This window comes from Amorphotheca resinae (genome assembly GCF_003019875.1).
Source record: "Amorphotheca resinae ATCC 22711 unplaced genomic scaffold M430scaffold_1, whole genome shotgun sequence".
NCBI classification, from domain to species: domain Eukaryota; kingdom Fungi; phylum Ascomycota; class Leotiomycetes; order Helotiales; family Amorphothecaceae; genus Amorphotheca; species Amorphotheca resinae.
In genome coordinates, this window is record NW_020194471.1 from 1,237,338 (window position 1) to 1,264,302 (window position 26,965).

Sequence of the window (26,965 nt, forward strand, 5' to 3'; positions counted from 1 at the left end):
CAACCCCCCCCCCCCTCCCAAACCAAAATTCAAACCCTCAAACCCCAAAATCCAAACCTTCAAAAAATTAAATAAATCAAAAAAAATCAAAAGAGAAAGAGAAAGCTCCCTACCCGGGTCGAACGAGTGACCTTAGGATCTGCAATCCCACGCTCTACCACTGAGCTAAGAGAGCCGAATCTCTGTTTTGAGGTTGGGGGTTTTGGGGGTATGTGTGCTTATTTAGGTTGGGGGTGTGGGGGGGTGGGGATATTGGGGGAGGGTAATGCAGGGAGGTAAGGATGGAGGGAGGTTAGATATTTTGGATGTTCAAGCAAGCATCAACTACCTAAGGTACATGTAAGATACCTTAGCATAGGAAAGGAAGGAAAGTGTTTTTACGGTGGTATAGATACGTTATGTATGTATGTATATATATCTTGATTTGAGGGTTTGGATATTGATTTTCTACCTCAAGGAAGGAAGGAGGGGGTGGGGGGAATTGTATAGGAGGATGGATGGATGGATGGAAGCAAGACCAGATAAGATAGATATTTACACAGGGCATTAATTATCATGATAAATATCTTCTCTCTCACATTCCAAAAAGCTAGACAGACAAGACGAAGTTCTAAAAAGTAATCTTCTTCCCCTTACTCTCGACAATGCCACCCGTTAACCTCGGCGCGTAGGGCTGGCGATACTCGACTTTCGCTGGGACGAACGGCTTCTGTGGCGCCGCCTCTCCATTCTCAACTTCTGATTTCTCTGTATCGGTATTTGATGTCTCTGCAGCCGTCGCGTGCCGCTTCGCGTCCTTGCCAAACCGCTTGCTGTAGCGCACCTGCGCGTCCTCTGCGAACTCGGCGCGCAGTTTGCGGCCTTTGATCATGTTGAGCCACCATTTGCGAGTCTTTGTTTTTTTCGCCGTCTTGGGTTTGTCTTCATCTTCATCTTCCGAGGATTCTGACTCCGAGGCTGGTTCCTCAATACGCACGAAGCCGCGCACGGCGGCTTGCGCGGCTTCCAGATCCTCGAACACGACCCAGGCGTAGCCCTTGCATTTGCCCGAGTCCTCGAACGTCGCGACCTTGACGCTCTCGATGGCGCCGCACTTGGCGAAGTGCTCCTTCAGGCTGTCCTCGGTCGTGTCGAAGGAGAGGTTGCCCAGGAAGACGCGCTTGCTGGGCGGCTTCTGCTCGTTGCGGCTCTCCTCCTTGGTCTTCTCGGGCCGGCCTTCGAAGGACTTGTGGTTCTTGATCAGGACGCGGCGGCCCGACAGCAGCTGCTCCGACAGCTCGATGGCCTTCTCGACGGCGTCTGCCGTGGAAAAATCCACGTATGCGAATCCCTTGTTGTGGATTGTCTTGCCCGCTCGCTTCTCCTCGACCTTGTTCGCTGACTTCTTGTCGTCTGGTCCGGGCATGTGCACCCGTGTGATCATCTCCTCTGTGATATCTGAGTATTCGACGAAGAACTTGCGCAGGTCCGCCTTGGATACGGTCCATGGTAAGTTGCCGATCCAGATGCCATGCTCGGATCTCTTCTCGACCTCTGGTTTCTTCTTGGATTCAGATTTCTCCGCCGATTCGGCTCCCGTCTTGGAAGCTGGCACGGGCTTGCCCTTCTTGAGACGACGGAGCTCTTTCTTGGATGGGGGCTCGGGCGCTGTGACATCGACTTCGATCTCTGCGACTTCGGCTTTGCGTTTCTTGGACGCTGGTTCTTGGGATGTGGGTTCGCTTTCTGGCACCTGTGTCTTGCTATCAATTTCAGTAGCGGTTGGTTCTGAGGCTGGAGCAGTGACTGGACTAGAGGGAGTGATAGTGGTAGAGTCGGCGCTGGTAGAGGAAGGTTCGTCGAGAGTGGAAGCTTTTCTCTTCTTGCTGGGCTTGTCTTTTTTCGATTTGGAAGAAGAATGTGAGGAGGAAGCCATTGTTGGGGCTTGAATGAGTTTTGTAGAATATGGAAATGTAAAGATGTATGGCCAGGTATTGCAGTATTCTCAATTGGCGCTTTCTCTCAGAAGACTGCTTGCAATCGTATTTGCGCAAGAGATGTCTTCGAAGAACCCCGCTTGCAAGTACACAAGAATTGTGAGGGTATCCTGGATTCTGAGGGCGGGAGATTTGGTAGTAATGCCAATCTGCTTAATCTCCGGTCAAGTCTCTGCAATTGGAGAGCTGGAGATCAAAGTTCCCACCAGACTGAAGAAGTTGCAATTCTACAGATTAATTTACTCGCGAAAGCCCAGGAAAGAAAAGTTGTGTCGGTGGTCGGCTTCATGATAATCCTATCCTGGAGCTAACGCTAATAGGCATGACGGCGGGAGCTAATCCGCAGGACCGCCGCCCTTAAGACACGATCGCTGCTTTAGAAGGGGCTGAACTTTGGAACCGCGTACCTACACCATGACGGTGTTGCGACAGGAATCATCTCCAATCCAACGACATTCTGAACCGATGACCCGTTTCTCATAATCCAGTTCCACACACGGCGACGAGGAGAACCATACGCCATCTTTACTAATTCAGTGGAACAACATGGATACCATAGGGGAGGAGAGTCCTGCTCCTGGATTCGAGAGTGAGAGTGATGTGAAGCATGACGAGAGTGTGCTGCCCAGCACTCACGAAGAACCCAAGCCAACATATAAATCATTCAAGTAAGTTCACTTGGCTCGCGCTCGTTGTTCACTGGGTCTTCAACTCCCAGATCTCGAGACATCCGCATCATCTACTCAACAGCGCACAGTTCGGACGCCAGCTAACGTGCCATCAACCAGGAAGAAATATCGGAAAATGCGAATCAAGTTCGATGCGAAGATGCAAGAGAGTAATTTCCTCTACACAAAGGAGCAGATGGGCGCGGATACAGCCAGAAGGCTTGCGCAAGAGAACGAGTAAGCCGATGCCTCCCTCCCCCGCCCAACAGCACTGACAGTTCTCACTCAGTCAACTACTGGATCTTCTTCTCGATGTCAACAACTCGGCCCAGATCCCTGCCGACAAGCGTATCGATCTGAATGCTGAGACGCCTGCTCTCTCCGCCGTCCCACCCCTCATCAGCGCCGAAGAGCTCGCCCGAGCCTCCAAATTCGACACACCAGCCAGCCAAGCAATCTACAACGAGGTACTCGCTATCATGAAAGAGAGAGCTGCCGAGAAAGAGACATCAAAACCCCTGAAATCCCTCGCCATGCTGATGGCAATGACACCCCACCGCACAACCAGCAGCGGTCCCCTCGCCCCCAGCCTCCGCGACATCGTCGAGCCCATCGAAGGCTACAGCGCGCCAATGTCCTACCTAACAGGCGATCAAATCGACGACTATCTGTACGACATCGACGCGTCGCTAGGCACCGTGCCTCCCACCAACCCGCACTCCAACCCGCCGCAAGACCTCGCGCTCCGCAACCCCAACAGCGTCTACAACTGGCTGCGGCGCAACGAGCCCAAGATCTTCCTCCAGGACGGCGAAGGCAGCGAGAAGTCCCTCGGGAAACCCGGGTCCCTCCGCGGCGCCGGGAAGAGAGCTAGCATGCCGGGCCCCAGCCGTCCCGACGCCCTCGAGATCGTCGAGGAAGACGGTCTCGGCTACGATCCTACGATCAGCGGGCTCGAACCCGCCAAGGGCAAGAGGAAGAGGGAGGACGATGCGGGCTACCATCCGAAATCTGGCGCCCCGAGTGATGGGAAGGTGAAGAAGCCCAGGCCGCGGAAGAAGAAAGCAGATGGTGCGGGCGAGGCGCCGACGCCGTCGTCGTCGAGGAAGGGGAAGGGGAAGGCGAGACATTCATCGCCTGTTCTGGAAGCTCCTCCTCCTCCTCCTAACACTGGGGCGTAGGGCTTGATCGTGGAGTGTATTACTACTATATAGGGAGGGAAGGGGTGATGAAAAGAATCTACGGAAAGGGGGGGAGGGAACATTGGCAGTAAGGCATGAATGACGGCGTTATGGGGTGGCAGACAGTCTTGCAGGGATATTCAAAAAGAAAAAAAAGCAGACGATGTACAAGTAAATAAAATACCACAGGAAAGCATGCATTTGCAATGGGAGCACCATGAAGAAACCAACCAACCAAAACCAGAAACCCGCAGGGCAGAAAATGAATGAAGTCAGTACTGTGATATATTCTTGCAAGAGAAGAAATCTATATACGAATCTAGACGTTAAAATTGCAAGTGACGATGCAACAGCAAAGGCTCAACCAATGGAATCTCGAGCGCCTTCTAGCCCCAATCTAACCCAAGGCGCTATTACCTATGCCAGCTCGCCGGGAGAGGGGTGGTTGGTGGGGTGTATGGGGTTTCTACTTTGAAGAAACCCTTTTCCTTTCCTTTTCTCCCCCTTCGCTATCTACAGCTTCTGCTTCAGGATGGTCTTCAGTCTCTTCTCGACGGCTTCCATGTAGCCGGTGGTGGTCACGTAGTCCTCGCGGCCGGTCTTGCCGCAGGCGAGGGCCAGATCCTTGGTCATAATGCCGTCGATGTCAACGGTGTCAATGCAGGCCTGCTCGAGGCTCTCAGCGAAGGCGACGACCTCAGGGGTGCCGTCGAGGGTACCACGCTGGACGAGACCACGGGTCCAGGCGAAGATGGAGGCGATGGGGTTGGTGGAGGTCTCGTTACCCTTCTGGTGCTCGCGGTAGTGGCGAGTGACGGTTCCGTGAGCCGCCTCGGACTCGAAGGTCTTTCCGTCGGGAGTGATCAGGACCGAGGTCATCAGTCCGAGGGAGCCGAAGCCCTGCGCCACCACGTCGGATTGAACGTCACCGTCGTAGTCTGTGTGCAGTCAGTAAAAAAAAAGTTCGTTCGGCCTCGGTTAAGAAGCGGCTTCCGTGTCTCCGGGAATAGGGGGCAAAGGGACCGGAAATAGCAGGAAGGGGAAAAGGGGAAGGGGGCACAAACTCTTCAGCGCCATCACGTAGCCACCGGAGCTCTTCATCATCTGGGCGACCATGTCGTCAATGAGACGGTGCTCGTACCAGATCTTCTTGGCCTCGAAGTCCTTCTTGTAGGTGGTGTCGTAGATCTCCTGGAAGATGTCCTTGAAGCGGCCATCGTACTTCTTGAGAATCGTGTTCTTGGTGCTCATGTACAGCGGCAGGCCCTTGCTCAGGGCAAGCTTGAAGCTGGCATGGGCGAAGCCCGTGATGGACTCGTCGGTGTTGTATTGTGTCTGGGCCACTCCTCCTCCGTTCTTGAACTCGAAGACCTCGATCTCCTCGGGCTTGCCTCCCTCGGGGGTGAAGACCATCTTGAGCGTACCGTTGCTTGGGATGACGGTGTCCTTGGCACGGTACTGGTCACCGAAGGCGTGACGGCCGATGATGATGGGTTGCTTCCATCCTGGCACGAGACGGGGGATTCTGGGGATGACAATAGGCTCTCTGAAGACGGTTCCTCCTAAAGCATTTCGGATGGTGCCGTTGGGGGACAGCCACACTGTGGAAAGGGTTAGCAGGCGCTGGGAGAGCCCGTCTCGGGGGAACTCTTACTCTTCTTGAGGTTGAACTCCTTCACACGGGCCTCATCGGGGGTGATGGTGGCGCACTTCACACCGACGGAGTACTTCTTGATGGCCTCTGCGGCATCAATAGTGACCTGGTCGTTGGTCTCATCTCTGTACTCGAGTCCCAGGTCGTAGTACTTGAGGTCGATATCTAAGTAGGGGAGGATGAATCTCTCGCGGATATCCTTCCAGATGATCCGGGTCATCTCATCTCCGTCCAACTCCACCACGGGGTTCTTCACCTGGATCTTCTTGAAGGTAGCCATCTTTCGTGAGTGTGTGAAGGCTGTGCCGAAGGAGGGGTTGTTCAGTGCGAAATGGGACTGCGAAGGAGCGGAAAGTCTGCAGGGAGAGGCTGCGACGCGGGTAAGGCTGCGCGAGAAGAGAGCGCGCGCGTTCATGGTGAAAGATTCGGACGTGGGAGCGGCATATATTGCTTATAATTGCTTGCAAAGGATTCCTAGCCTGCCTGTCCTTCCGAGGCTGTTGTCCCGACCTTAGAGCGGGGAAAAGGGCGGGTAAAGTTAGAAGCGTCCAATGACGAATAGCAGAGCCAGGAGTGGGCGGGCAGCTGGGTCCGACGACAGCAGAGCAGAGAGAGATAGGCAGGTGGACGGCAAAAGAGGATGTTGGCAACAGAACGGGACGGAGGACGAGATGGCAAATCCGCTCTTGGCTTTGAGGCGTCACATCTTGGGGGGGCAAAACGAGAAAATCATTTTTGACTTTCAATCTAGACCAGGGCAAATGATTCTAAGCTGTCTTGGGTCACGGGTGGCTGTTTGGGGGGGCAGGATGTATCGATCGGAGGGAGTACGGGTAGCAAGAACAGCGCGGCGGGCAGAAGGAGGGGCGCCGATATCGGGCGGTGCATCTTCGCATTTTCGCATCTTTTCGCTTTGTCGATTACGAAGCGAGCGACGTTACGGAGTCGGCAGATGTGTGGTGTGGGAACTAGAGAATGCTTGTTCAGCAGCCGCACGCTTCTTACATAGAGATACCTTGGATGATAGATCGTCCCGATTCCCATGGCCAAGGAGAGACATCTCATATCTAATCCCGCCAATGCAAAGGGACCAGCTTGTGCCCCTCACTAACTTGGATAGCCCGCGCTGCTGTACGTGCCGCTGTTCCACGTCTCGGGGTAATAATACGACGATGGCTCTGTCAGCGCGCTGCATTTGGGACAAGCAGGAAATCCATTATGCCCGTCATCTATCCGCCCGATGCCGTTGCAGCTCCAGCAGCCGGGTTGGAACGGGACCATAGACGGCCCGGACGAGGACGCCGTCGCCTCATCGGTCCTCATCCGACGACGTGCTGCCTTCCGTTCTGCCTCGCAGGCAGCATTGCACTTGCGGCATTCCCAGCCTTCCTCCTTAACATACACTCTTGATAAGCATTTGGCGCATCGCCACCAGTTCGGGCTGATCCTGCGTTCAGCGAGCCATACTTCTTGGGCTCTCTCCCATTTCTGTCGCTCTAGCTTCTTTGCTCCCTTGGCTTGACCAAGGTCCTCCATGTGGAAGTCTCTCATGTGATCTCTGTAATGGTCCTTCCGTGTGAAAGGGTCTTTTGCTCTCTCGCATCTCGGATAATCGCATTTATAGTGCTCCCTCTGCTCCTTAGGCGCATGCACAGTATAATGCCGCTCAAGGTCGGCCTGCCTCTTGAATAGCTTCCTGGGGTTAGAACAACCAGGATACTGGCACGGGTATTGGCCCTTTGGAAAGTTTCTGCCATCGTAAGCATAATTATAATTATAACCGTGATGTCAAAATCGGGATAAACTCGCCTTGGGGGGTCGAGATATACCCTCTCAGGGGTTTTATCCGTTACTGGGTGATGAGGTTGCAAACGCCAGTATGGTTCCTCCCCCTTGGGGACAATGAATATATAAGCACTTAGTGGTACATAATCTGGCGCCCAGCCAAGGGTCGATGGTGTCTCTCGCCTTTCGCGTTCGTAGCGTTGGGGGCAGGCTATAGTTGTCTGGTCGAGAGATCCATAGTTGAGCATGCTTGCAGGCAAGGATGCAAACGACAGGGCAGGTGAGTAGCTCTGACCGTAGTCGAACATCGGAAGCTGCTGATCATAGGATGACATGGTTGTAGAGAAGGGTATCGAGGCAGGGGCCGAGAGATTAGTGGCAGCAGAATGTCCTGAACTCGCACTGTTGCTACTTTGGTTAGAGTATGATAACATCATGCCTGTCCCACCAAATGCAGCCGTTCTCGACGTTGCTGTGTCTTCCCAGCGGCTCGTGTTCTGCCCTGAGAAGCCCCTCCGGTTCGAGCCATGCTGATACAAGTAATTAGAGGTGTTCTGTGGGTCCATGGCGGGTACTGTGATCCCCTTTCTACTTTATCAGTCAAATTGGTTCTGCAGTGAAGCAGCAAGCTAGGTCTTGGTGGTAAATCGAGGTCTTTAAGAGGAAGGAAAAAGTGCAAAGTCGCTTACCCCTAATCGTATAAAAATGAAATAAGTGGCTAAGGAGCGTGATGAAGGGGGAAGAATTTGTTGCGATAAAGCAAGCCAAGATAGGAAAGGAACATATAGATCAAACAGGCGGGGACATTACACTTAATATGGTTTGCATCTGGAAGTAAGGCAACCAAAGCAAAAAGAGTCGCGGCTTAGGAGTTTCTTTGCTTGGCAAGGCATCTGATGTGCTTCCATGGTGGTTGTGGTAATGTCAAATGGGAGCCACATTTGAATAGCGCGTTGACGCATCTGAGGAAGCCTCACTAGATTCAATGGCCTGGGAGTAATTTTACAGCAGCCTTCAATTCATACCAAGCATTCCGTAGCACACTGCAGCTAGGCTTTACCACATATGTTCACCGAATCCAATTCAATCCTAACAAGTCCTTGCCTTCCAAATAGTCAATAGTATTTGCCAGTACTTTCTGGCTATACCCAACGGTTCATAACCACGAATGGGTGAGCTTTTAGATCAGGCCGAGGAACAAAGTGCCTCGTCTTCATCTGCAACTGGATCTTTTTTGATAAACAAGATAAAATGGACCCATAACTTTTGGCCGCATGCAGCCTTGCTGGGGCGGGCAGCAGACTAGGGTGATATGATCCGACAGCCGGTAGGAAGGCAGACAGAAAGACAGATTCCCTTGCAGGGTTCGTTGTAGCCACGTCCCAATACAAGGGAACATTTCACCTGAATCGTCTCAATGGAGAGGTTCATGAGCTGCCACGAAGGTACTGAAAAATTTGGTCCTGATTCTTCATATGACCTCAGCTGGGAACTGTGGTAGCTCGGGCGGAAGCCTTTCGGTCGTTGCCTAGCTTTTACGGAGTAGAAGGGCAAAAAATACTGGCAAGAGTGAAATCTGCGGACATAATGGCCTAATAAGCATCGCCCAGCTTGGCCGTGGTTTTTGATGCGATGCAGGAGACCAATGACGTTGATTGCGTGTCCTTGAACAATTGGGTTCTCGAGGAAGCTGAAAGCCGCAGCGTGAAAGTTAGGCAAAATGAAGGCGGACGGCCCCCGCGAACCCCCGCTCTGACAGCCTCGTCGGAACCGTAGGCTTTGACCTTTCCCATTTCCGAGGCTGGCGATAAGGCCAGGGTATACGTGGCAGGGACTTTGCTGTATGAAGCCCTAAGATGCTCATGGACCGTGACGCCGAGTGTAGGACCTGGGACGGGGGCCCAGTAGGATCCGTAGGGACATGTCGAAGGGAGCAGCTGAAGGAGCGACGGTGATGCGACGCGGAACTCGGAACGGTCGTATCAATTCCTAGGAAGAGAGCTTGAGACTCCTATGTAGCAATCAGTCTTCGCATTGGCAGAAAGAACTTGATATTCCGAATGGAAACCTCTTTTGATCAGTGTCTGTGTTGAGCTGGAGAGAGCGCGTTGTAGTCCCGATTGACCAATCAGCGCACCCGAATCCCGCGCTAAGCTGTATTCGCGTTGGCGTTCGCTCCCCCGGTGCTGAGTACTGGAGTTCTGGAGTCTGGAGGGGTTTTAGTTGATGAATGGAACAAAGCGGAGGGTTTTCGGGCAATTTGGGTCAAAGAACATAAGCGGCCTCGCCGGCTTTTTATATATCTCTGGCAAACCCCGCGAGGACACGGGTGGTTGGGCTCACTCGTCTTGGGCATCCACGCATCACCCAGTACTTAGCTGAGCCATCGAAATCATTGAATGCATAGACCTGCGGCCGCTTCATAGGCCGCTCCGCTACCTTATATACTTTACCCCATCCCTCAAATCAATTTGCTGCAAGATAGCCACATGCTGTCGCCTCATGCGGATGGAGCAATGCACTGACTGAACTGGCTGTGCGGCAAGATATGAGTGGTCCGACATAAGTACCCTGAGGAGAATTAGTGCCTTGCTTCACTTCATCACATCGCACGGTTATGTCCAAGCTCTGCACTCGGCTTGCGACATAGGTTGCACATTTGCAGCACCAAAGATACACACACAAACAGTGATGGCTGGACATCATGAGTACAGACAAACCTCATCTTGATTAGATGAGCGCTCTTGTTTGCTAATAGACGCCAACGTCGATTATCCCAGCCAGACCTAGGTCGGAGCAAAGCCGTGCGCCAACCTGCCTTCCAACTCAGACACCATCCGACGCCTGTCAATAACTCATACCTCGTCCTCGAGGAACTTATACACGAACTTGAAGTCTGCCTTCCTCCGATTCATCCTGTAACAAATCACCTATGTTAGCCCGGGTAACAATCATAATTGCTGTAAACTAGATGGAGCACAGATGTTGTAGATGCCAAAAATACAATGAGAATACGAAAGAACCTGTATGTGTAATCAAGATGTCGCACTATCTTGATATCAAAATGACAGCCAGCAGAACAGCATGTTGGACACAATACCGATCAGCAGGACAAGATCAAAAAGAGAATCAGGATAGTTAGAAGTCATCCTGGCCCCTCCAGGACACGAAATAAGGGGCAGTCGAAATAACAATGGAAGCGTTTTGAAAGGATAGGGGGGTCCCACCATGTGCTCTCATAGTCAAAGAACCGATAAGTTCCTTGTTCGAACTCCTCGGTAATTGTCTTTGGCTCCTCATGACGTTGGAACCAAGTCTGGTACTGCTTATGGAAACGCCAGCTTTGGTCCTTAAGTGCCTTGGCTGCGAGATACTGTTGGTATGTCCCTTGCTTGTAGTAGAAGACATAGAACAGGGTATCCGGATCTATACGTGAGTATAATCGAGGATCGTCAAAAACCGGATCCAGATCCTGGGGGTAATAGGAAGGCGTGTTGAACTTAATATTCGGCTTATAATTTCGAGGGGCCCCCACGTCCAGCATATCTGGTACACTGGCCTGTGATGCTATAAGCATTCTTTGAGAAGATTGCGACGGAGCACTTGTTACACGACGTTGGGTAGCTTCGAAGGACTGGAGTAAATCTTGTAACCCTGATGGGAGATGATAAACCGATTCGTCTGGGTCTTCAACAACAGCATTCTTGACGCCATTCGTAATACCATTCGATTGCGATGGAGCGACTTCAGACTAGTTAGAGTTATGCGATACAAAAAAATCATAGAGAACAGACCTTTCGAACTCTCGGATGGCCCAGGTGCAGGTTGAGTCTTTGCCGACCCTCGAGAAGTGCTGCCTGGTCTGGTACTATCCGACCTCTCGATATTGGCGGCTTGCGACGCACTGGTACCGTTGGGGACCGCACTTGACTGGCTCAACGCTGGTGACTTCGTCTGAGAGCTTGACGGAGTATCGGCAACATTGGCGGCAGGTGGGATACTGGATCTTTGGCTAGCGGTGGCTGGTTGAGCATGGACGACTGTAGGTGATGCAGCAGCCAGACTTGGTCTTCTCCCTGCATGTGACGGTAATGGAGGATGGCTAGCAGACGTATTTGGTGCCGGAAGCGTTTCGGGAGGCGGGGGTAAAGGAGCAATGCCCATATTGTTCTTTTCACTCGCCGCGGCCGCAGCAGCAGCCGAAGCATATTTGAGGGTTTCACCTGGGGCTCGAGTCGGCAATGCCGCAGGCTTCATATTTGCGGTACCATTAGAGATATTGGGTATCGGTGTATGTAGTGTCGCCAGAGCCGGCAGGGGGCTTTTCATCTGTGTCGACGGCCTTCGTGCTGCAGCAACAGGAGTGTCGGCGGGTGCTGTAGACTTCGACTTCCCCGGTATGCTACTCGATCTTGTATCTGTTTCGGGTACTTCTTCTTGTATCGACTGAGTATCTTGTGATGATACCCGGTCATTGTCGTTGTTCATACCGTACGTGTCCTCCTCTTCCTGGAGGTTAAGGTCATCGTACATTTCGTCGTCCTCCATGAAATCTTCGTTCATGCCATCCGTAACGTAATACCGAATTGTCTCCTCCAGCTCGTTGACTTGTTCGGTTTCCACAGCGCCATTCTCCAGCGATCGTTTGATGAGCTCCAGTTTCCCTTGGTGCCATTTATGCCGCTCAGTTATTCGCTCGATCTCCGCCATTCGATCCGCCTTGGAAGTCTGGTTTTTGCCCTTCTTCATGGTTGCCTGTATTGATTCGCCCTCTGCCTCGAGGGTTTCTATTTGACGCTCGAGATCATCAACCATATTGCTGAGAAATTCGCATGCCTCCATCTTCGCACGTTCCTTCGGATCTAATTTTGCAGCTGCTGATAGGCCCTCTTTCGAATATGCCTTCGTCTTCATAGCTTTCTCGACGGCCTTGAACTTCTCCATTTGCTGCAAAAGGGTCAGCTGCTATCTCGACGGATGGGCCACAACACCTACGGTTTCGATCAGCTTCCGCTTCTCCATGAGTGGCCCCTTGTCCTTAATATCATTGCTGGCGGCCCATGTCTTGATTTGATCGCGAAGCCTTTGCAGCTTCTTGATCTCTCTCTTAAGGTTGTCCTCGAGCTTCTCCTTCTGCGCGGCATTTGTCGACTGTTCTATCTTCTCGTAGATTGATTCGAACTCTGCGACTCCTTCCTCGATCTTCTTGAAGCACTTGTCGACTTCCTGCTGAAGCTTTCGTGCCGCCATCTTGTTGGTGAGAGGGGCGCGCTGTGAAATTGCCGTTTGGGGATGGGTGAGTGCTGTTGTGTTCACGGATCTAGCTTTGTTTGTTGACTATCTGGCCCCATGCGTAGGACACAGTAGAGGATGGCGCGCGCCAAAAAAGGTGCGGATAGTGCTACAGAAGGCTTGTAAGAAACTTCAGTCCGGGGGTTGTTATTGTAGGGGTTTGCTGGACGGTGTTCAAAAAGGCGTCCCAAGAGATTGATGCAATGCGAGGTCTCGCTTCTGGGGCTCTGGCCGGCGTAGCTTTTGCTCCTGCAGCCTTATGTATCTCACGTAGAAAACCTGGGGAAAGGACCGCCCACTTCTAGATCAACAAAAAATAAATAAGTTGGAAGCACGTTTGCGATACCTCGAGTGAGTGTTGCAGGCTTGAAGGTCAACCGTCTATTTTTATATTTCGCTGATTGCGTTGCAACTGCCCGTATCGCATTCCTCGCCGGCAATTTGTTGGCGGCAAGTGCTTCAACCCTTCGCTCATTGCATCATCCCAGCGCTTCTCTCTGAAGCCCCGACCCTGATCCGCTTCCAGAAGCCCTAGAAGTTGTGGGCCAATATCTACCAAAATATTTATTCAACCTGATATCTTCACCTCATTTAGGGGAGGTGACGAAGCGTAATAAACATGAAAGGTCAGGCTCGCTCTTTTACGCCCTTAGCCGGGGATGTTCTGACTCAATATCAGCCATCCTCCAGCGGGTGCTCAGCGCCTCCGTCACGGTCGACAAGCAATTGGTATCATCTATCGGGAAAGGGATACTGGTCTTTGCTGCCGTAGCACCAGGAGATACAGAGAAAGATGCAGAGACGTTGGCCGCAAAAGTGCTGAAGATGAAGCTGTGGGATGATGAGGCGGGTGGAAGGGTACGAATAGACCCTATCTGTACATACTTAGTGGTAGGCACGGAATCTGATTATCTAGCAGTGGAAAATGAGTGTTCAAGATATCCGTGGAGAGGTTTTGTGTGGTACGTGATACGAGTCGATTAAACATCGTTTCGGGGACTCATACTGGTGTCTACTAGTTTCACAGTTCACATTGCTCGCATCGACGAAGAAAGGATCGAAGCCGGATTTCCACGGAGCCTTAGGAGGAGACCAGGCAAAGGAGCTCTATCAGCATTTTGTCTCGAAGGTCCAGCAAGGATACAGCCCAGAACGGGTAAAGGATGGGGTTTTTCAGGCCATGATGGTATGCGCCATCACCCATCATTGATATGGCAGCTTACTGATATGTATATTAGGAAGTGGCTTTGGTTAATGATGGTCCCGTGAGTACTTAAGATCTGTTCAATCCCAGTTGCTGACAAGCTGCAGGTCACCCTGGAAATTTCAACAGGGCCAAATGGACAGAAATGATGCGCAAGTCAAAAGGGCTGACACAAGGTGGACCGCGAGACGGCTGTTCAACCATGGAACATTTTATATAGATTTCTATATATAGATTGTACCGCCTGAGAAGGGCGGGCTATTGAAGCTTATACTGTTCTCTATATTGTGGACTTCTTCTAGTCTGTTGCTTCAATGACTGAGGGTGGAAGGGGGCGTTATCACGTGATAAGCAACTGAGATATTACATATTCATCTTGGGTGTTTCGTTTTGGGGAAAGTCTCCCAAACAAATTTAGAGCATAGGAAGGGTTAATATGCAAGGTATGATGATACTATAGAGGGCTTGAAGTTGAAATAGAATTCTCTTCAAAATAGTAACACAAAAGAAGCGATTCCGGATAAACTCACCTTCCGATGTTTGGATCGTTTGCACTAAACTCCACCAACAGTAACTAGAAGCTTCCAAGGATACGAACAAGGCTGAGGATATAATACCAAGGTTCTCAAGTACCTTAACTCAAAACAAACTCGCGCATCTATCTCAACAACGACTCAATTCCAGTACCCCGACATCAACAGAGAAATAGACCAACATGGCAGAAGGCAATTCCGAAAAAAAGCGAAGCCGCGTCTTCTTCGACATCTCCATCGGCAACAAGAAGGAGGGTCGGATCACCTTCGAGCTGTACGATGATATCGTACCCAAGACCGCAGAGAACTTCCGTGCTCTCTGCACTGGCGAGAAGGGCATTGGAAAATCTGGCAAGGAACTATGCTACAAGGGATCCATTTTCCACCGAGTCATCAAGCAATTCATGATCCAAGGTGGAGACTTCACAGCAGGAAACGGCACAGGTGGAGAGTCGATCTACGGCACCAAGTTCGACGATGAAAACTTCCAACTTAAGCACGAGAAGCCATTCTTGCTATCTATGGCCAATGCTGGTCCAGGTACGTCTCTTACAATTCCCCAAAAGTAGCAGAGCAATGGACCAACTAACCCCTCATTTCCAGGCACCAACGGCTCACAATTCTTCATCACCACGGTCCCTACCCCTCACCTGGACGGGAAGCATGTCGTCTTCGGTGAAGTCTTAAGCGGCAAATCGATCGTGCGAAAAATCGAGAACCTCCCCACGCAAAGCGACAAGCCTGTCAAGGACGTCACCATCACGAATTGCGGTGAGCTCAGCGGCGAGGAGGCCGAGCAAGCCTTACAGAAGGTCCCCGACGCGACTGGCGACCCTTACGAAGACTTCCCCGAGGACCAAACGGGCGAGCCTCTAACTGCGAGCGGCATCGTCAAGATCGCTACCGATCTGAAGGGCTTTGGAAACACAGCGTTCAAGGCAGGGGATCTGGAGCTGGGTCTGGATAAGTATCAGAAGGGTCTCCGCTACCTGAATGAGGATCCAAGCCTGGATGGCGAGCCGCCGGAGACGAAGCAGGCCATGGACGCCCTGCGCTTCACGCTGAATTCCAACTCGGCTCTGCTGTCGAACAAACTGAAGGCCTATGATGATGCGCTGCGATCCGCATCGGCTGCGTTGGATGTGGCCAACATCACGGACGCGGAGAAGGCAAAGGCTCTGTACCGCCGTGCGATTGCGGAGATCGGCCTGAAGGACGAGGAGGCTGCGTTGAAGGACTTGGAGGAGGCGAATAAGCTGGTTCCGAATGACCCCGCTGTCGTCAAGGAGTTGACGCAAGTCAAGAAGGCGGCGGCGGAGAGGCTAAAGAAGGAGAAGGCTGCTTATAAGAAGTTCTTCTCTTGAGATACGCGAAATGATGATGCAGTCAATGAGCTATTGGGAACGATGACGAAGACTACGAGATAGAAGGATTTAATGCTGTTCAGTGGAGCAGAGGCGTTGCTAAAAGAAAAAGTTCCATTTTTGCGGCGCTACTCATGTTTTGTACTACTTGCGTATGCATCACTGAATTACAAAAAAAGTGGTATAGAAAAAAGACTGCCCAACCCCGATTCCTGCTTATCAAAATGTGACCCCACCACCAATGCAACCGAAATCGTTTCTACTCTATATATGCATGCATTAAAACTAAATCATATTTCCTTTCAATGGTGTCCCAGCAATGAAATTACCGTCCTTATCCAAAGACCCCAGGGTATCTCCCTTTCCCTTCCATCTCAGGCCGCCAAGAAAACTCCTAGATTGCTTCCCATTCCGGCCTTGACCTCCGCTTGGTGGTGATGCCTGTGAAGTATCTGCAAAATCGTACGGCTTCTGTGATTTACTCTCTTTTCCAAAAGTTTGTTCCCAGAATTTCTGCTTCTCTCTTCGCTCCTTGATGCCCAATTCGCTCCCAGCAGATCCCGGTGGACGGCCTCGTCCGGGACTGGCAGGGACGGTGGCTTCAATCGGTGGTGGAGGACTATAGGCTTCGGGCACAGGACTCACAGCATCTCGAAGTGCAGTGGCCTCTAGACTTCCAATGACATCTTCCAGACTTAGGGGTGTTTGATCGGTATTTCGATTGCCCTCAGCTTTACGAAGACATTCGTCAGCGCGGCGTTGAAGATTGATACAAAGTTGATTGAAATTCAGGAGATCGCCATCGAGACTGGAGGGAGCTAGATGATTTGCTGTGGTATCTAGCCAAAGCTTCACTAAAGCCGCAAAATTGCGGGCGTGATCAATGAGATATGGTAACGACGGAAATCCTTCTCTGGATGTCGGTGGTAAGCGAGCTAGAATCGTGATTGGTGTTGTATAAGATGCGGGTAGTGCGATATTGTTACGTTCCGACGGAATAGAACAGATATCATCGATGTAATCTTTCACCCCTTGCCGATGACTTGTAAGAAACTTGTTCATGGGTTCCATCCATTCCTCTTTCTGGCCAAAAGTAGATAGATTAGCAAGCGCCTGTAAGCTCTTGGCAATCAATGTCAGCGTTCGCTGAGCTTTAGGTTGGGGGTGGTCCGGTAGAAGCCCAAAGAGTTTGGGGTTCAGTATAGCCGGGCAAAAGAATCGTAGGAAGAGGAATCCAGAAACACTGGTATAGGCTACAGTGCGGAGGAAGTCACCATAGCGATCTGCAGCGACGGCACGAATATACTTGAGGATTTGCCGTATCCCAGGTGGACATCGATTGGCTGATTCAGCGATGCTTTCCCAAACACTCGTTGTCAGAGACATGAGTTGAACCCAATTTTTGTTGACATCCACACCCTGGGAGATCCTCGATGGATCGACTTCGCAATCAGCATTGAGGGAGTTGATTTCCAAGATTTTTTCAGACAACACTTCCTCCAAATACTCGTGACCTAGTCTCCTCATGTGAAAATCCAAGGCTTGAGTGAGGAGAGAGTTGCCCCGGAAAAGGAGATTGGCTTCGCCCTGGAGAGATTTGCTCATATCTCGGACAGATTGTTCTCTCTCACTAACTGAGGAAGCGCTCGAACTAATCCGCCTACTCCATCTGATGCGGTGAACGGGAATTTCCTTCCCGATGCCATCAATTTCGTCTTCGACTAAGGCCATAAGCCAATCTCCGGCATGCCCAGATACCTGAAAGATATTCACCAATATCTCAGATAGGGTCCGTAAATTGGAAGGCATGGCTTGAGAGATACGTATGGTAAGGCCGCTATCGAATCGGTGAAGCAGTTCGGAGATGTCCTGGTAATCCCTGGCCAGGAGAACCACGACCTCATCGTGTCGAAGCTTTAGAAATATGTCTCCGAGAGACTCCTGTTGATCATCCAAGATTGGAAACCATGCTTCACAATCCTTTCCGGTCTCGAATTTGTCTAGTGGTATATCGATGGTACCGCAAACGATCTCAGTCGGCTTCTCAGGAACATGGACACTAGATGAAGAAAGAAATCCGTGGGTCGCGACTTCTGGATGTTCAAGTCGTTTCAGCACAAGTGAGATTTTGGGTGAGTAAGCAGGGAGATCAAGGAACTCGTAGTCCTCTCGCCAGAACGGATACCGTGTGTTGGTCTTTGTTATTGTACGCGCTCGAATCTCCCCATCGAGAATGACCTCGGCAAAGTAATCACCCACAGTTGAGTCTTGTACTGGCTTCCCAGACGGCTTTCCAAGGTAAGCCGTCTCTGTCTTTGGTTGTGGTCGGCGGATTTTCGCTTCCACCACTCGCAGAGTGAGAGAATTCTCGATTCTGAACATATCGTTGGTAGGAGGGGTATATGGAGTTTCTGGGTCGAGTTCTTGATCGTCGGATAACTCAGGCCCATAGATGTCCGGCATTGAAAAAGCGCGGAGTAAGCAGAACCATACTTCGAAAAGAATTCGTGTTTCCAAGGCGATATACACGGGCCTGAATATGGACAATTGAGTTGAAGTCGAAGTATACTGTGGGAAGATAGCTATGCAGAACTTCTCGCCTAGAACCGATTTGTCCAGCCGTTGGATTGCGGAACGCGAAAGCTGTGATAATTGTATAACAGACAGAAGCGTAACATCGTTCTCTGTCAAAAGCTTGAACTCGCCATTGTCCTGAAGGATACACGACACTCTGCGCCATGACGAGTGGGATGGCGCACGTAGGTCCGTAGTAGAAGAACGTCGTACAATGGCGGACGGGGACGAGGGTGGTCCTCTATCCCAAAGCAGCAATTTGGCAACCTTGATTATATTTGCATTGCCCCCCGAGTTACCGAAAGAAGAATCCCTTCTTGGAAGGCTTGGCCTCCGTTCGTCCCCAGAGGGAGTAAGCGGTTTTGGCGGGAGTGGACTGGAACGGATCTGTTGCCAGCATAGCAAAGCTGCTAACCAAAGATCGTATTCTGCTTTGACCAAAGGATAGATTCGAAGATCGACACCAAGTAAAGGGTTCGACACTTCAAGACATTTGATCGATCTCTCTTTCACGTTCACAGGCCGGACGCGGCATCCTCGAAGGTCGGGTACAACCGTCAGGGGGAAAGGCCCATTATTATCACTGACACACATCAAAGAACCATTGACATCGTCAATATAGCAAATTCCTGAGTGCCAGGGCCCCTGTTCGCCATCTTGGTAGTCGACCCCGCCTCTCATACGGCCACATAAAGTCTTCATTAACATTAGGATTTTATTAGCATCGCCCGTAGCCACTGGGAAGGGGAGAGAATCGATAGTCGGGACGTCGCTCATTACCGGAGGAGAGGCTGTCCGTGATGACTTTCTTACCAGACGTCTACCATTCTTGACAGAATTCGATTTCTGCAATTGAGGCGGGGGTCTGGTGGTGATCGACGGAAAGCCAAGCGAGTTTGATATGTCCTGTCGAGGTTCCACGTCGTGGAAGGAGGGGGAAGTTGTGGAATGGACTGAACCAATGCGGTGTCGACTTTTCGAAACACTTGACGAGGCTGCATGGTGACGGGGGTATTCGTCCATTGTGTGAGTCCGCGACCTGGCGTGAAAGCTGACTGGCGGTGCAGAGCGAAACCCGTCCGTAGAGCGACCAGCTCCAGGTGACTCGGCGCCGTAGGGATCTTGGAATACCAGACCATGCCGGCGATCTCCAGAAGCCCTATCCCTATCCCTCCCAGCTCTTGCTCGTGGTGATGTCGGCGGGGAAGAAATGTTGATACGCGCGGGCTGCAGTTCCCCTACTATGCTGTGCGCTGAGAGTCCACCCTCCTCCAGACGGTCCGGTGTGACAACACGAATCGTATTCTTTGCTCCCACCCGCGTCCTTTGCGCTGGACTGTCGGAACGCTCCAAACCTCCTGCAGTTGTCTCCGCAGCATTCTCTTGCCAATCCTGAAAAGCGCCGTCTTCTGCAATGGCCCCATCGTGTCGATTCCCATCCATCCCTGGCGGGAGTATGCTGCTCATCTGGCGATGCCTCCTCATTCACGCACTTTCATGTCATGCCCCGAACACCCAGCTGTCGAGGATGCTGGACCGGCTATCGCAGCGATAGTCGGGATCCACGCGTAGACGATGGTTCGACGTCAATCGCATCAGCACTAAGCTGGCCGCGGCGCTTCTCCGTCTTTGATTTCGAGTTCGAGTTCGAGTTCGACGAGCTGTGATCCTCGAGAAAGCCTAGGCAGGTCGGGGCGCAAAGTAAACAGAAATATCAATAAAGTTCCGTACCTACAGGTACCTGTAAGTCAAAGGGCTTGGTGGGTGCACTAGGCCTTCCTTCACAGGGCTTAATGACGTCTTACCTTTTGTCCAGCGACAACAAAAGGTTCGACTGCTGCCGTGGAGATTATTCCCGTGAGCCTGTGTCTTCCCAATGCCAAGCTCGTTCAGCACCCAGCTCGCACCTCTTCATCATCGCTGGCAGTGAACCAGTCTCGGTCGGAGGCTCAGCGGGCTCGGGGACGCTGGTGAGTTGGTGATGGGCCGAGCTTTTCCCCTCCAAGGAGGTTATCCGGAATGTCTCGCGGGCCTTGCGATGCGAGACCTGGAGAATGTCGGATCGAAGGTTCAACGGAGCGGCGGCGCAGAAGATGGAGCGTTATTATAGTAGTCAGAGACGTATCTGCGCATGGACGGCCGAATGGGATATGCCCGGAATAGTTAGACTTTCCATTCATACCTTATGGAGCAATCATCAACATCATGCCGTACGGCTTAGGCCTAACGTGCGCGCCACATTACATTTACCAAGCAAGTACGTATTGAACAGGGCTCTGCTGCGGCTGTTGCGTTTACATTGTAAATAGATTTACGTGTTTCCACTTAATTTAATTAAAATACAGCTACCGGCGGCACTTGAGATTATTCTAGAATACTCCCTGTTAACCTGTCAAAAGCCTGTCAAAGTGCTATGCTAAAGAAGATCAACAGCCGGGCCGCGATGGCATGTCTGTTTCTCATGTGACCACGGAGATGGCAATATTTTACTATCTGAGGTAGGTAGTTAACAGAGGCAACCAAGATATTGGCATCTACACAGTACAAACAAAGTACACAGTATACAGTATATATAACCTCCGTTCCAGGGGCCCACCAGCATGTGTGGACAACGTGCTTGTATGTAATTCCCTATTCCCTAACTACTCATCAGCCAGACATCGGCCGTGTTAAAAGAACAGGAAAAGTGAAGATTCCCAGCCATAACACCTGCGTCAGCTCAATCGAGCGACACATTGAAGACAAGACCTCCCTGCTCCGATGATCTCCGTTCATCCCAAAATTCTCAAAAGAAAGCCCTGACGGTCATCTCTTTCTCAGGTTTCATATCATAGAAAGTATAACATTTCCAAATGGACCGCACCTAACAATGCCGGCCAACCCCACGTATTCTTACTTGAAAGCTCGATCAGAGTGCCCGTCTGGACTCGAAGGACTCAGGGGTTGGCTTCGAAAACCACTGAGATCTCCGCTTCCCGTTTTTCTCAGAGCTTGACTCATTGTTTCAATTGTTAATTCTCCGCCGCTGAGAGGCGGATATGGCAGTAATGGACTTCCCAGAGGTCTCCCTCTTGGTGAAAGATCAACGCCTTTGATTGACGCCGATTTGCTCGTCGGAGGAGAAGTTCCCAACCCCGTAGACGAAACTGGCGATCGAACTGGTGAAGGAGATTGGTTGTGTCCTGATGACAATGAACCAAGTCCTGCAACGTATATCGAATCTCTGCTCCCGGCATGATCAATGTGCTCTGATTGCACAATGTCTGAAAAGGAGATGAAGCTCAGTCGGCGCACGTCCGCACTATCAATGGCACCATAATACGATGCTGCGTCGTCTTTGTCTGGATGTGCAACCAACTCATCCGGCCAAGCTCCTGGTGTGACCTCATTGTTTCCTACCCCGGTAACAGTTACTGCTGCCGGCTGGTGGGAGGAGTGCATGATTATCTCGACGGTATCTGGGTCGAGTGTGCTATTGGTGATAGCTTCAGAAGAAGCATCTAATACGGGTGGGATGTAGTTTTCTCTCTGAATATGGGACGGGATCGCGGGCGAATTGGGCACCGGTAAGGTACTCTCTTGTACATCGCGTTCGAATATTTGCGAGCCCGCTGGTGATACAACGCGGGGCGATGATGAGTAGAGATTTCGCTGCGGCGAGGAGGGTGACTGGTACCGTTCATTTGAGCGGGAGGGAGATGTCTGTGTTGGGAACCTTTGGGCGGCAGGTTGTGCAATTGGGACGTCTGCATTACGAGCATTTACGCTTGGTGCAATTTCATCTTCTTCCTTCCCCGTCGCCTTCTCTCCATCCCTCTTCTTTTTCCCAAAGCCAAATAATCTTCGCTTTCCAAATTTTAGATCTTCCCTTGTTGTTTCACCAACATCGGGTTCACCATCGCTGCTGTCGACGTCCGTCGATTTCGACAGCCGAGGGTTTGTAGATTCTTGGAAACCTTCGCCCAGTAGAGGCACTTTCGAAGCGTTGGCCGATTGTTTAGCCGCCGGAACTGGTGTGCTTGGGGGAGGAGTACTGGATTCGGATGCGCTCATCGTGAAGTTCCTGGGACGTCAGGGAAGGTTCCCTCAATCTTGGGAATGCGCAGGGCCGTATGATAAATTCTGAGGAGCGTCAGCCGTGCCTCTTTAGCTGTGTGTTGCATATGTGTCGGCGGAAAGGTGTGCCCAATGATCGAGTTGCTCTAGAACCAACATTGGCAAAAAGTCGAGTGAGAACTTACGCGTCGAGCTGATAAGTGCAGTATCGTCGACCGGTCGCCGCTGAGAGAAGGAATAGCAATGGGCAAGAGTCCTAGCGATCTCGAGGAAGAGAAGGCATCATGTGCGGTTGAGCATGTTGGATCCAGGGGATGAGTTCTGATTGTAAGTTGTCCGTGGAGGCAGGACGTACGCCCCCGAGTACTTGGGTCTCAGGGTCGCATGACGAGCTGCGGTTGTGGCCGGGGAGAACGGTTCAGGGGTCACGGCTACGGCGACTCTCGCTTACCATTGGTGGAAAGCTAGCGCCGCCGACTGCCAGAACTCCAGTCTCCCAAAAATTCGCGAATGCCATCAAAAGATCCCCAGCTCGACCTCCATCCTTCTGTCCCACGCCTCTCCTTCACGCCATGGAAACCGGTTTGCTTAGACGGCCTGTCATTGACCTCCTGTCAGGCAGATCCCAATGTCTATTTGCCCTCAACACCGCCGCTCGACGGCATGAATCCTCCTACCGCCGCACGAAGCACCGTCTGAATGTCAAGCCAGACTCGTCCTTCCTCCTCTCCAACAACAGTCCTCAACAAGACCACATCGTCTTCAATCCTCCTTCATCAGCTCCGTCCGTCCAACACACCCCCCTCATATTCCTTCCCAAGGAGGACAAGCGGAGACAGCTCTTCGCAGCCACAGCCGCACGAACACCTGCTCCGACACGACTACCACCAGTGATCCAGAAGTTCAAACCGGTCGGTGTAAGACATCACTTGACAGAAAAAGATATAGAGGAGATTCGAAAATTAAGGAGTTCCGACCCTTTCCAGTGGTCGGCAGCGAAACTGGCTAGGAAGTTCAACTGTTCGATGTTCTTCGTGAAGATGTGCTGTGAAGCACCGGAGGAGAAGAAGGAGCTCGAAAGGCAGAAGCTCGAGGCACTTAGGGCGAGATGGGGTCCAAAGAGAAGGAGGGCACGGGAGGATATGCTCAAGAGAAAGGAGCTTGCTCTCAGGGATGAGTAGGACGCATGCATTGGTGCTGATATTTATGACGAACGGTCACACGGGAGCAAGAAAGTCGGACTTGGTGATCTGGTATGCGCAGAGGGAGGGATTGTCAGGATTCATCGGAGCCGTTGTACAATAAGGAGCGCCAAGGCCGAGGCGACGCGTCTTTCATTTGTGTAAAACAGACGGTGGGATATGTTCCCGGGGGGCGTTTACAGATCACTGTAGGAATATGTACAAAAGCTTCTTGGATAAGCTCTCCATTTCTAATACAACATCTTGCCCTCAATATCCCCAGTCCCTATGTCCACCATCCAGTTTCCTTGCGTGAACCATACCTCCAAAGTCTAGGAGGCAGAACGAGCTCTCATGGGCAGCAATATATTTACCGGTCAAGCAGAAGCAGCTTCATATGGAAATGTTTTTTCATCGTTCAATGCTCCAGTTTCTAGCTTTGTATTCAGCATCGTGCCATAATGATTGTACTATAAGCCAGTGTGTGTAATTTGTATAAACTCTCATTTCCAACCCCCAGATGAAAAGCAACTCACCAACCAAGGGCTTGGACATACCTGGAGATGTCAATTGACGACATAGACTACCTAAGTAGGTGCCTTAGTGTATCACATGACAAGAGGTATTCAATAGCACTCAACTCGCAGTTCTTTTTGGGTCACAGGTTTAGAGATCTTCAAGGCAGCTTGAATAGACGACAACTTGACATTCCCTCTAAACCAACACACTCACACACGAGGCTTTGCAGGTCGATGCATAATAGTATGACGAGCAACTCCCATTCCCTCCCCTCCTTCATACTCCCATAGATTGAAAGTCATCGGTTCAAACACGACGAAGCCGTACTTTTTATACAATGGTTCTCCCGCTGACGACGCCCCAAGCACGACTTGCAATCCAGCAGCATCTGCTTCCCGCAGCCCGTCTTCTAGTAGCAAGGCCCCAATACCACGCCTCTGAGCTTCAGGAGAGACGACAAGTAGTCCCAGTTCTGCAACATGGTCAGACCTCTACTTCTCGTCTTTGTCGAATCCAGCTGCAATCAAACCAAAGATAATCAATCAGCAGGACTTACTAAGATACTCCTTCCCCTCACAAGCCCTCTCCATATGCTCATCCCCCCTAACCAAAGCATCCACACACAACCTCGGACAAGCCATCTGACTGTAAGCCTTCTCTTTCTCCTCTATCTCCTTCGCAGACAACGCTTTATCAACACCCCTCCACCATTGAGCCCAGCCCACAATTTCCTCCCGCCCATCCTCACCCGTCCGAACTGCCTTAACGTACTTCCTAGTTACACCAGGCCTACTTGCGTTGAGTAGAGACTGAGCCCGTTCAGCAATACCTGCTTCGCTCGATGGCCCTATGGCTACGAGAGTAAATTCCTCGCCCTGGAAGGCGGCGGCTTCGATGCGAGCTAGAGTCTCAAAATCGGAGGGTACAGGGGTTTGGAGGCTGATAGCGGAGGCCGTCATTATGTGGAATTCCTCACATGCACAACAAAAATGAAAGAACAAAATGAAATTCGACGATGCGCAAAAGAGGAATGAGAAAAGAATACAGGAAATGAGTTAGGAAACTTCCTATTATAAAGTATATTTCTCGTTGATTGAGGTCTCCTCTCCCGGCGTTGAGATATGAAGTTCTGGCAGGAGTGGGATGTCTTGGGTTGCTGTTTGCCGCTTGAGTCACCCGCCGTCGGGAGGCTCGATGCAGAACTTTCAGCATCAACAGTGTGGCCTGAAATGGGAAGCTTCGTGTACAAAGAAACTTCTTTTTAAGGTAGGTGTGTGGAGTTGAAGGATTGTGGCTTTGTCGATAGCTTGAGCTGTGATAAAGCCGACTCGAAAGGTTCTGTAGTATCTCCAACAATTTATGCCGGATGAGAACTTTCACTGCCGACGGTGAAGAGCAACTTGTACGGCTTATATAGCCAGGTATCCAAGATAGTCTTAATTCCATATGTCACAGTAACTCCTTCCCACGGGTATATCTCGTAAATCATCAAGGCAAAACCTTCCAATCAACCCCAACTCCCCATTTCTCCCCTTCTATCACCACCTCCCATACCGGACCTTTGATTCCGACAATTGATCCCACCTCGACTTCACTGCCCTTCTGCAAACCGGTGCCCTCTCCCTGTCCCGCCAAAACGATCTTTCTTTCTCCCATAGTAGTAATAGTGCCCTCCAAGTCACCAGATTGGACTTGTTTACCCCTCACCAGTGTCATTCCCGCTCTTCCACCACCACTAACCTCATCGGCCATAATCTTCACAAGCCATGCACCATCTTTCTTCTGTGCCGAATTCCAGGGTATTGCAGACTCAATATTGACCAACCAGTCTCTGACCTCAGCAGCCAAGCCTCCTGGCACATACTTCTGACCCCGTCTATGCGGCGAGAATTGCTCGGGGAGCGGGTCTGTATTCGATTGTGCTTGTTCGGGGATGTCTGGTGGTCGAAACCTAGGGGGTTTGAGAAATGTGGTCTGGCTTGGCTGAGGTGTAGATTGTGGTACTCGTGTTGAGGGCAGGAATCGCGGTGCTGTCGAGGAGACGGGGGGACGCGCTGCAGGAGGAGAGGAGAGAGAAGGGACGGGAGAGGACTCGTCAGAAGTAATATTCTCTTGCTGTTCCAGAGCTTGATCATTCTCTTGGGGGACTGGAGAAGATGAGAGCCGCATACGCTTCGGGCTGCGTTCTTCTATATTGTAATCATCCTCCACATCCGTCGATAGGTATCCCGGATCTATATTTCGATCCTGCGTCTCGATTGATTGCTGCACATCTTCCAGGATGTCATCCGACGAAGAGTCGATAATGTCTTCCTCCTTGGGGATTTGGCGCGCTGGAGTCACATAACGCGATGAATATGGTGTAGGCGTAGGCGCAGTCGGTGTTGCTGTAGGCCTGGGCGTTGAAGAGAAGGTGAACCGTGGAGTGGCATTGAAAAGCTGGGTACTGGGACGCGGTGTTTGCTCAGGCAGTAGAGGGGCGTTTCTTGCAGGGGCTTGCTTCTTGATCACGAATCGATGAGGAGATGGCGTCTGCGGCACATGAGATCAGATACAATTATGCATGTTGGAAGGTTTAGCTTGTGGTTACCACAGGTGGAGGAGGCGCCATCTTGGAAGCCTCATGTCATGAGCGTAGGCTTCAGCAACCAGGCGAGCGGACTTCAAGTTCTCAGTCAACACCCACTATACCCTCATTAGATTCGTGTTCGCGATATCAACCACCTCGGCCTCCTCATGATGGGAATCCCATTGCTCGTTCATTCGAATGGGGAGGATAGACTGGACAGGACTGCTCTCAAGGTAACGTACCTTATCCAGCTATATGCCTTTTGATGTCATCATACAGCACACAACCACTGATAGCTAAGCGAGAATTTTTACCTTAAGGTGCTGTAGAACCAATGATGACTTCAAGATGATAAGATGTACCAAGTAGGTATGCAAAAACCATTCATTAAGCTATCCTTGTCGGCCGA

At 51.2% G+C, this 26,965-nt stretch overlaps 12 protein-coding genes across 12 annotated transcripts; 4 read left to right on the plus strand and 8 right to left on the minus strand.

Moving 5' to 3' along the window:
• Window positions 1-539: 539 nt before the first annotated feature.
• Window positions 540-2,129, minus strand: M430DRAFT_32212 (hypothetical protein). The gene has a single exon (XM_024866119.1). The coding sequence runs from the start codon at window positions 1,913-1,915 to the stop codon at window positions 611-613; it is 1,305 nt and encodes a 434-aa protein (XP_024725020.1). The 5' UTR covers window positions 1,916-2,129; the 3' UTR covers window positions 540-610.
• Window positions 2,130-2,415: 286 nt separating this feature from the next.
• M430DRAFT_32213 (hypothetical protein) lies at window positions 2,416-4,101 on the plus strand. The gene is made up of 3 exons (XM_024866120.1): window positions 2,416-2,644; window positions 2,765-2,881; window positions 2,934-4,101. Exons 1-3 carry the CDS (start codon window positions 2,523-2,525, stop codon window positions 3,823-3,825), a joined length of 1,131 nt encoding a protein of 376 aa, XP_024725021.1. The 5' UTR covers window positions 2,416-2,522; the 3' UTR covers window positions 3,826-4,101.
• A 237-nt stretch (window positions 4,102-4,338) lies between these two features.
• On the minus strand, window positions 4,339-6,256 carry M430DRAFT_131098 (hypothetical protein; the record flags this gene model as incomplete). The annotated part of the gene is made up of 3 exons (XM_024862175.1): window positions 5,480-6,256; window positions 4,890-5,426; window positions 4,339-4,763 (listed from the first exon to the last, which is right to left on the minus strand). Exons 1-3 carry the CDS (start codon window positions 5,892-5,894, stop codon window positions 4,339-4,341), a joined length of 1,377 nt encoding a protein of 458 aa, XP_024725022.1. The 5' UTR covers window positions 5,895-6,256.
• Window positions 6,257-6,586: 330 nt separating this feature from the next.
• On the minus strand, window positions 6,587-7,830 carry M430DRAFT_55007 (hypothetical protein; the record flags this gene model as incomplete). The annotated part of the gene is made up of 2 exons (XM_024868511.1): window positions 6,587-7,216; window positions 7,309-7,830. 2 exons carry the CDS (start codon window positions 7,828-7,830, stop codon window positions 6,587-6,589), a joined length of 1,152 nt encoding a protein of 383 aa, XP_024725023.1.
• A 2,289-nt stretch (window positions 7,831-10,119) lies between these two features.
• M430DRAFT_92997 (hypothetical protein) lies at window positions 10,120-12,514 on the minus strand (the record flags this gene model as incomplete). Its single annotated transcript, XM_024869755.1, has 4 exons — window positions 10,120-10,194; window positions 10,431-11,015; window positions 11,186-12,211; window positions 12,260-12,514. 4 exons carry the CDS (start codon window positions 12,512-12,514, stop codon window positions 10,120-10,122), a joined length of 1,941 nt encoding a protein of 646 aa, XP_024725024.1.
• Window positions 12,515-12,860: 346 nt separating this feature from the next.
• On the plus strand, window positions 12,861-14,135 carry M430DRAFT_32215 (hypothetical protein). Its single transcript, XM_024866121.1, has 6 exons — window positions 12,861-13,182; window positions 13,236-13,414; window positions 13,476-13,518; window positions 13,576-13,742; window positions 13,795-13,821; window positions 13,868-14,135. Exons 1-6 carry the CDS (start codon window positions 13,176-13,178, stop codon window positions 13,907-13,909), a joined length of 465 nt encoding a protein of 154 aa, XP_024725025.1. The 5' UTR covers window positions 12,861-13,175; the 3' UTR covers window positions 13,910-14,135.
• Window positions 14,136-14,475: 340 nt separating this feature from the next.
• On the plus strand, window positions 14,476-15,657 carry M430DRAFT_14771 (hypothetical protein; the record flags this gene model as incomplete). Its single annotated transcript, XM_024863081.1, has 2 exons — window positions 14,476-14,833; window positions 14,897-15,657. The coding sequence occupies 2 exons, from the start codon at window positions 14,476-14,478 to the stop codon at window positions 15,655-15,657; spliced, it is 1,119 nt and encodes a 372-aa protein (XP_024725026.1).
• A 639-nt stretch (window positions 15,658-16,296) lies between these two features.
• On the minus strand, window positions 16,297-19,203 carry M430DRAFT_80021 (hypothetical protein; the record flags this gene model as incomplete). Its single annotated transcript, XM_024869591.1, has 1 exon — window positions 16,297-19,203. A coding segment is annotated over one exon (2,907 nt), but the record flags the coding sequence as incomplete, so codon positions are not given.
• A 1,539-nt stretch (window positions 19,204-20,742) lies between these two features.
• Window positions 20,743-22,530, minus strand: M430DRAFT_32216 (hypothetical protein). Its single transcript, XM_024866122.1, has one exon. The coding sequence runs from the start codon at window positions 22,282-22,284 to the stop codon at window positions 21,124-21,126; it is 1,161 nt and encodes a 386-aa protein (XP_024725028.1). The 5' UTR covers window positions 22,285-22,530; the 3' UTR covers window positions 20,743-21,123.
• Window positions 22,531-22,802: 272 nt separating this feature from the next.
• On the plus strand, window positions 22,803-23,750 carry M430DRAFT_32217 (hypothetical protein). Its single transcript, XM_024866123.1, has one exon. The coding sequence runs from the start codon at window positions 22,860-22,862 to the stop codon at window positions 23,466-23,468; it is 609 nt and encodes a 202-aa protein (XP_024725029.1). The 5' UTR covers window positions 22,803-22,859; the 3' UTR covers window positions 23,469-23,750.
• Window positions 23,751-24,125: 375 nt separating this feature from the next.
• On the minus strand, window positions 24,126-25,099 carry M430DRAFT_55014 (hypothetical protein). Its single transcript, XM_024868512.1, has 2 exons — window positions 24,544-25,099; window positions 24,126-24,459 (listed from the first exon to the last, which is right to left on the minus strand). The coding sequence occupies exons 1-2, from the start codon at window positions 24,944-24,946 to the stop codon at window positions 24,197-24,199; spliced, it is 666 nt and encodes a 221-aa protein (XP_024725030.1). The 5' UTR covers window positions 24,947-25,099; the 3' UTR covers window positions 24,126-24,196.
• A 376-nt stretch (window positions 25,100-25,475) lies between these two features.
• On the minus strand, window positions 25,476-26,598 carry M430DRAFT_46597 (hypothetical protein; the record flags this gene model as incomplete). Its single annotated transcript, XM_024867859.1, has 2 exons — window positions 25,476-26,519; window positions 26,578-26,598. 2 exons carry the CDS (start codon window positions 26,596-26,598, stop codon window positions 25,476-25,478), a joined length of 1,065 nt encoding a protein of 354 aa, XP_024725031.1.
• Between the last annotated feature and the right edge of the window lie 367 nt (window positions 26,599-26,965).